Genomic DNA, 8,747 nt, shown 5'->3' with positions numbered 1-8,747 from the left:
CAGCAGCCCGCTCTCATTCCCTCTTCACAGTGACACCTACCGGCCTCCCGGCCGCTCCCCGCATCCCTCCGGCTCCGCTCTCCGCCGGCCCCACCGCCTCCCCCCGGCTCTGCCCCGGCCCGAGCTGAGCGCTGGCAGCCCCGGCACGACCCGCCCGGCGGGGCACAAACCTTCCCGGCGACTTTCGCCGCGCCGCGGGCGCGCACAGGGCGCGATGGGGCGGCGGTGCCGCGGCTGAGACCCTGGGGCCCGAGCGCGGGGCCGGGCCCCCCGAGGGGCCCGTGGCTCCCGTACTCCCTTGAGGAGCCCGTGGCTCCCGCGCACCCTGACGAGCCCTCGGGCGGCCGTGCCACCTTGAGGGATCCTCGGGCTGCCGTGCCACCTTGAGGAGCCCGTGACTCCCGTGCCCCCTTGAGGCGCTCGGGGGCGGCCGTGCCCCCTTGAGGGACCCTCGGGCGGCCGTGCCACCTTGAGGGGCCCGTGGGCTGCGTGCCCCCCCCGGGAGCCCGTGGCTCCTGCACTCCCTGAGGAGCCCGTGGGCTGCCGTGCCCGCCCCTGCCGCCCTGCGCTCCCCGTGCGGTGCCAGCGGCCCCGCGGCGCTGCCTGGGGCGGGCGGACGGGCCGGGCGGCTGCCGGCGGCGCGCAGGGCGGGGTGTGGCCTCGCCATTATTTATGAGCTCCAGCCCCTATTTGCTCAGCTAATGATGCACCGGCGGCCGCCGAGCCTCGCCTCGCTGGAGCGGCGGCCAGGGCAGGGCAGCGCCTGTAACTGGAGAGCAGCGCCAGCACCGCGCGGCCGCTCCATTCACTCCTCGGTGCGTGATTGCGCGCAGGGGAGAAGCGCTCGCTGAGCCTCGGGAGTCCACTGCCAGGATTATTGTACACAGGAGCCGGGAGTCTATTTACAACCACCACGAGGAGAGACTTTTCTCTTTTCCCCCTTTTTTTTCCTTTTTTTTTTTTTTTTTTTTTGTTTTACATTTATTTTTCCCTCTGCCGTGAACCAGGCTTGGAATTAAAATGTTCTGGTAGCAGGAGTGGAGTCTATAAACTGATAGAAACCAGATAGAAATCAGTATTACTGCTGCTTCCAATAGCCGGGTAAGCATAACTTAAAGTTCTCTTTCTTTTCTGTGATAGATGTGAAATGTCTCTGATGATTGAATTTTGCTGCTGTTCACAGATAGTTAAACCAATGTTTTCCAGATTGGCATAGTCCGTGATTGGCAGGGCTTGGGTTTTGTTTTTTTTTTCTCCTTTATTTCTTTTCTTTTTTTCTGCCAAATGATTTTCCCTACAGGATTTAAGGGTAGGACCCAGCCCGTAGCAGATGACACCTGCACAGCACTTCCTGGCAAAGCGATACTGTACTTTCCAAAAGCCATGCAACATGCTGCCAGCGACCTCCGTGGCAGGGAAACTTCACTACTTCACTTTCGTAGCGGTTTGTCTGTTTGTTTATAGTTAGACTAGAGTGTAAGAACAGAAATGCAATTAGACACTGCTTTTTGTCTGTCCTGTAGGATTCTTTTAAGCACTTGCAAGGCTTTAGGTCTGTGTGTTGTCAGCAGAGATCATGTGCACTGGACGTGCTGAATATAGTATCATGACTTACTGAGATAAATTAGGAGAGCTGGAGCTGGGATATAAGCCCAAAGCAAGAGTCAAACCTGCAATGAGCTGTCAGTTACCACCTCTGCAAATCTCTGAAATTAAACCTATTTCCATTAGGTAACTCACATGTCAGACACCCTGAGGTACCTTTTTGGCACTGTATGCGTTTATTATTTATGTATCTAACAGCTGGGTAGGAACCATGCTGCTCAGCACTTGAATCTTATATTTGCCTGTCACTTCTGTGTTAATGGTGAAGATCTGCAATTTGAGCAATGAAATGTAGCAATGTTTCACTCCTCTAACTGATTACATTAGAATTGGCAGGAGGCACGAGAATGGGAGGGAAAGAGAGCTGAAAGGGTTTTTTCTATTATTGTTTCCTACAGTATTATTTAAAGGAAGAAGGAAAGCCACACACTTGTTCCTCTTTGACTTTTTATCTATATTGCAAAGAAAGCATAATGCTACTACTGTAAAATACTAATCCCATTGTGTCTGTTAAATCACATGTTCTGTATAATTGGCTATTTGTTTTGGCTGACAAAAAAATTTTATTGGGATTTAATGCCATTTCTCTCTTAGAAGAGGAGTAAGTTAAAGAATATCCCATGGGCAAGTCACAAGGTTTTAAATTTAAAGCCCACAAAGCAACATTAGTACTAGAGTTCGTGCAGCCTGTTTAAAAATTGTTCTTGGCAAAAACTCCACAACTATCATTTTATTAGTTAACAGACCCTTGGAGATAATTTGAAACTGGGCCAGAATAGATATGTTTTTCTTACAGACCCGATCTGTGGCTGGCAAATTTCTGACAAGGTTGTTTTTGTCAATTAGCAGAGTTGTAGAATTACTTGATCTTCATGCATTTCTCAGTACTCAGAGCAAATAATGAAGGAGGAGAGTTTAGAGTGTGGGCTTCAGAGCTCTGTGCTTTCATGCACACTCTCCTTCCCGCCCCCAGCTTGATGTGAAGTCCTCATGCAAAGAGGAGCCTTTCAAAGTGATTTACAGTGAGTGGATAGGGAATGGCAGAGGTGGTAACGAGATACGGGGCTTTTACCACTCAGTCAGTGGTGTGGATCCTGCCCAAACTAGTGCTGACCTAAAGTCATCCCTGCCTGACAGCTCATTCCTGCCGTGGTGGGGTGGTTCTTTAAGGACAGGTGTGAACCTCAGAGGGGCAGGATGAATAAGCCTGTAGAAATATTGGCTTCCACTGGAGGGACTGTAGTGCTGGAGCAGAGCTGAGTTGAAGAACAGTAAGCTGACTGCACAGGTAACAAGTCTCTTCATCAAATAAATATATAGCCTTTAATGATATCTTCTAGCTCTAGGGGTTATGTCTCTCAAAGTGCTTCCAGTTGCCATAAAATCATGTATATCAGCTGACTGATTAACTAATAAGTGGTGTCTAGTAGAAGGGCTCTTTACATCAAAAAGAAATATATGTATTTATTGTTATGTATTCTGACTTTTGCGACTGAGTTGACAAAGTTATTACAATAGGTGAAATGAAATTTTCACTTCACAGTTTTTGGCAAGATACTGCTTAGTAGCAGATGTGATACAGATATGCAGTATTCAGCTTCTAATGTGGTGGTTGGGATTTTTGGATCTGGTCCAAAGTCCAGTAGTCCACTTTTCTCGAGTGATTTCAGTGGTCTCAAGTCCTTCCTGAGCTAAGAAAAGATACAGAGTTTTGGAGAGTTTTCTGATTCTCTGAGATGCTCAGACTTCTCAGCAGCTAACTCCTATAAAATGAAAGTTCAGCAGATGTGCAGGGGGAGTAGTGGATGTATCGAGTGTAGTGTCATTGTCCAGCTCTGGGATCCTTAGTGCCCTGTAGGAGTCTGTGAGAGCAGGTGTGTGTCCTGAAAGGAGCTAGCCCAAAAAGCAAACGTTGACTAACAGTTTCAAGTGTGTTGAAATACTTTTGGTTTCACGGTTTTTGAAATTAATGACATACATAGCCAGAATTTGTTTTAAAGATAAACTTGAGGGTGATTAGAGAGCTCAGCTTACTATAACTTAAAGCTCGTTTCCAAGCACCTTTGATTTCAGATCTTTTAAGAAAAGAAAAAACAACTCCAAGCAACCAATAACCCAAACCTCCCCCCTTAACATGAGAGATGTCTAAAAATATCAGCCAGATTTTTATTCGTGAAACTTTATCTGCCGTCCTTGCTTTGCTCTGCCTTGACATTTAGTATATTTCCAGCAGGTGGAATTGTCTTCATTTTAAATAAACTGAGTCTTAATGCTGTAGTCTGCCCTAGCCAGAAGCTGGGCTCTGTTGGTTCCTACTAACAGGCAGAGAGTTCCTCCTGTGCCAGCACAGAAGACTGAGAAAACACTTTCAGATGCACAGAGGAAAAAGAGAAGTGCTGTACCTCCTTCACATCAGTAATTATGGCTTCAGCTGGAAGAGGCTTCCAACTCAATCTTTCCATACTTTTGTTTTTGCTCCACAAGATTGTGTAAGAAGAGTAATGTCATAACTCTCTCTTTCAGGTTTCGTTTCTTGGATATTAAGTTGCAAATCTGAAGAGATGGCATTTCTTGCAGTGAACGTCTTGATTGGGATATTTATTTACTTTAGCAGTGTAAAAGGATCTTCCCAGCCTCAAGCAAGGGTGTTCCTAACATTCAATGGTAAGAAAGAAGATAAGCATTCTTAAACAAATATTATGATTGAACATTTTCTTCTCCTTAAATTCAATAACTGAGTAGAAACTGGCTTTTTGATCTGTGTCCACAATTACTATATTTGGTTTGTGTTGCTGAGGCACCTGTCAACCTAAATTTGATTCTTTTACCAGAGTCTATCTATTCCTATAGATGCATAATTAATATGTAATTAATAAATGTTCTCTTTATTTTGAATTATATTACTCACTAATTTGAATTATATTACTCACATTTTGAATTATATATTACTCACTAACAACTACAGGTTTATTTCTTATCCTTAATTTTGGAAAAAATATAACACATATCACATGGTGGAGAGTATTAATGATTTGAGTTACTTTCATTTGATGGCCAACTGAAACACTTTATATTCTGAAAATTAGGCTGGCTGAAGTTTTACCAAAATGGTTAGCCAGGCACAGAGTCCTTTGAAAAAATACAAAAATACTATTCCTTGTGCACTTTGTGCTCTGTGTAGGATGTACATAGTATGTAATGATCACTGATACATTCATACTGTAAACCAGCAATGAAAATTATCATTTTCAAAATAAAGTTTCTTTACTTCTGAAATGCTGAGCAGTACCTTATTGCTGCAGTTACTGCAGTATTACTTTTAATAGTAAAGTAACTTACTCTTCTAGCCTTAAGTGCTGATTTTAGTCACCACTTCAGAATGTGTGTATTCTTCAGCTTATAGTGTCTTTTAAATCTGAGTTGAAACTTTCTGTCACAAATTATAGGGGCATTGAGTTTCTCCAGCCCTCTGCCTTTTCTGTGATTGTCTTTGAGGCATGAGGGCTTGCTATTCCCTGCACCAATACTGTTTGTATTAGGATGGCTCCTGTGGTTCATTAGTGCAGGCATGCCCTACCACTGCCTTGGGAATATTCTGTGTGCTCTGAACAGTCTTTAAGAACTGCTTTAAAAACAATCAGAGCTAGTAAGTATCTCAAACTTATCCTTGCTACAATGATTATAACTATGTAAACTTGAGACTGAGAGACATCCTGAAGGAGACTGCCAAGTTAGACCTTTCATAAGTATCAGTCAGAGTTTGAGTAATTATATTATAGATTATGGGGCCCTAAATTGGTGAATACAGCACTTCATAGGTGTAAAATAGCATGGCTCCAGTAAAAGCAATAGTAGGAATTGAGTTGCAAGAGGGAATTCAAATAAAGAAGTAGGGATAGGAATTTCTTTTCCTTGCTTAAAGTCTGCACTGACTTTGGTGGAGATGCTTCTCTGCTGAGTTGTGCCAAAACAGTACCAAGTTTGGCTGTGGTTGTGTGTTACATTGCAGGTTTGCCACAGTTATGCAGAACAAGCTGATTTAGATTTTCACATCATCTCCTTGGTGGCCTTGAAAGTAATCTAAGCTTCCCCTGATCTCTGGTATGACCATGAACTAGGAAGTGTTCCGGTTTTGTGGTATTGAGCCTTGTGAATGGGAAAGAATTGTAATGAGAAGCAAATGGTTTTTAACAGAACCTCAAGAGATTTTGTTTCATCACAGGTATCCTACAAGCTGAAACAGTGATGCACCATAAGGAAAAAGATCTCACCTAGGAATTTAAAAAAACCACCGAATTAAAAGCTTATTTTCTGTGTCCCTGAAAAGAGGTTGTCCCTCCTTCCTTTAGAAGGGGGTATGACAGCTTTATGCTGCAGTGACCCCTTTGTCTGGTTTTTGGACCCAAAGAGCTCTGTCCCTATGCCAGCCCTGGGGACACAGCCTTGCCTCACTAGCTCCTGCTGTAACCCTCCTTGACTGCCTTGGTTAGAGAGCCTTGCAATACTATCTGATTTTCTTAAAACTGACTTTTTACTCTCCCTAATATTTAACAGCCAACCTTTAAAAAAATAAATTACATTCTTAGGGCCTAAATATTTATTGGGTCTTTTGAAGTTAAAAAAAATCCAGAATTATGTGTTTTATGAGAAGAATATCTGAAATAAAAAGCTAAGCTTTTTGTGTAATATATAAACAGAAGTTTTATTTTTAAACCTGATTTCCAGATGGTAAGAAACAACTTTCATTATGTGAAAAGTTTGCAGGTTGTTGTGTATACCAAGGCAATGGCCCCACCTGTAGTATGAACTTCTGTTCTATAAGTCTTTCTATAAATCTTTGTTTACTTACATGAATAGAGATGTAATAGAAAAAGGTGAAACCTTGTATTGTTCTCTAGCTAAGTGTGATAACACACTCTTTCTTCATAAGCTGCTTCATAACTTACTGTTTTTAAATCATGTAGAAATACCAAGTTATTTGGCAGTCTCCTTGCCCTGAGAAGCTGTCAGTTTTTATGGAGAATTGTCACTCTTTTAAAGTGCATCGTTTGAAAATAAAACCATAATTAGGACTCCTTATGTTTTAAATGACATTAGACAACAAAGACAAGTCATTGAAGCTTAGGATACTTACGTGATATTTTTCAAGTTCTGAATTGGATTTGGCTTGGTGTCTACAATTACATTGCATAAGTTTTGGGGGTAGAGTGTATACAGGAGGAGAAAATGAGTGATGCTTTTCAAACCTAACCTGCTCCTTCAGGATCAAGTCAATTGAGCTTATTCACATTGCAGCATTTCTCATGGGAAAATCCAGCAAGTATTTTGACCTATTCTGTTTTTCATCAGGAAAGATAAAAATGCAGATCATTTGAATCATGGGCTGCTTTTCTCTTGGCCATCTACTTCATTAAGAATCAAATGTAATTAAAAAGTGCGCCTGGGTAATACCTCAGGAGCCTGATAATAGGGATTTTGCAATTAACTTCAATGGATGAAGGACTGCAACCCTAACTTCTATTTTTGAAATCAAAAGCCTGGCCCCTTGTCTAATTAAAATGTAGTTCATGACTTAGCTGAGGTTGTTAGCTGTGTGTATGACGTGAGTGTGGAACTTACTGCTGTCTGCACCCCGAGTGTCTTGAAAATTGCAGCTCTGTACAGAACCCCGAGGCCTGATTCCTATTGCTTTGCACTTGGTATAGCCATTTACTCAGCTGAAAGGAAAGGTCAGGCTGGAGCTGAACTGCTGCTTTACTCAGGTGGACATGGTAATACAGGGCACTGGGCCTATGGAGAATCAGGCAAAGGGGCTCTTGGTGTGCCTGGGGCGATTTTGCATGATCTAATTGTCATGTTCAAGGGTGACTGCTCAAACCACTGATACTTGTACAATGTCTGTTCTTGAAGAGCCTCTGGAGGTGAAGAAAGAAAGATGGCCCCAGGTTTTCCTGATTCTGAAATTGCAAAGATGTGAAGCCTGTGGTGCAGCAGTGTTGGGAATCATCTGCTGTGTTCCCATTCAGCATGCAGGAGTGAGGGAATCTGGGATAGGAGAAACAAAGGACTCAACAGGTCTCCCTACACAATACACTATTCCCCCCTCCTCCTGCCTCTTCTGGCTCCTTGTCCCTGGAATAGATATTTTTTAATCTACTTAAATCACCTATCACAATTTAAAGTGCCATAGTTTATTTTCTCTTCATAGCAAAAGACTTACCTTATCTGTTTATGAACTATCAAGTGTGGTGCCTGCAGTTTCTCAAGCTCCATGCATTCCTCCTTGTTACTGCATGTTCCTGGACAGATAGTTGGGAGCAGTATCCTTCAGTGCTCACAGGGAAAAAGCCTTTCTGAAATCAGTGAGAGTATTATCAGAATAAGGAAAGAGGCACTAGACTCCAGGTTAGTGTCAGACTTTGTTTCATTCCAACTCACATTTACGTTTTGGGTTTTGTTGCAGCCCTAAAATGCTGAGCCATACCATTTTAGCATCAAATTCTGAATTGATTGAAGCAGATAGAGTACTTATTTTTAAAAATACACTCCAACAAACCTTCTTCAGCATTTAAATTTATACAGTGATACACAAAGAAGTGATAATTTCACAATTCACTGGGAACATTTAATGCATTCCTACCTCAAAGGTCTGGTCTAGCAGATATTTCCCATGCAGATTCTCCTATTGTCTGCAGTGAAAATTCCATATGAGAAGTGGATCAAGGCTAATTTGCAGACAGTTTTGTTCTTCTCTTTGTTATAAAATTACTAGAACACGTAAAGGACTTTTAAGAAAGTATCAGTCGGATTCATTAATGACAATTAAAGTGCATAAAATGTCACCAGAGCAACAGCAGCACTTATTCAACTGTCAACATATTTTAAAAGATTTAATGCAACCCCTGTGGTTACCCTCAAGGAAAAATAAAGGAACTGAGAACCATTTTCCTTGAGCTCTTGAGCAACAGCAGTACAACTTGTTTTTAAACAATCCCTCATTGTAATGTTAATGTTACCACAGTTAATAAAAAGTTCATTTATTATTTGGGGGACTTTGTGCTGATGACAGTCTAGTAGGCAAAGGTTTATGCTCATATAGCTGTTTGGATCTTTTCTGGTGTCCATGGAATAAAAGATATTTA

The 8,747-nt window shown here is 42.4% G+C and overlaps 1 protein-coding gene across 1 annotated transcript in view; it reads left to right on the top strand.

Annotated features, from left to right (window-relative positions):
* The first annotated feature begins 681 nt into the window (after nucleotides 1-681).
* The window catches only part of SEMA3C (semaphorin 3C), a 116,197-nt gene continuing 108,131 nt past the window's right edge, over nucleotides 682-8,747 (top strand). Inside the window, exons 1-2 of the mRNA XM_014883459.2 lie at nucleotides 682-1,101; nucleotides 4,129-4,269. Of these exons, the coding sequence (XP_014738945.1) occupies nucleotides 4,167-4,269 (103 nt within the window). The 5' untranslated portion in view covers nucleotides 682-1,101; nucleotides 4,129-4,166. The remainder of the gene's footprint in view (nucleotides 1,102-4,128; nucleotides 4,270-8,747) is intronic.

This window comes from Sturnus vulgaris, chromosome 5, assembly GCF_052056855.1.
Source record: "Sturnus vulgaris isolate bStuVul1 chromosome 5, bStuVul1.hap1, whole genome shotgun sequence".
Classification (NCBI taxonomy): domain Eukaryota; kingdom Metazoa; phylum Chordata; class Aves; order Passeriformes; family Sturnidae; genus Sturnus; species Sturnus vulgaris.
The sequence above is the reverse complement of the archived record's forward strand: the minus strand, read 5'-3'. Positions and strand labels throughout refer to the sequence as shown.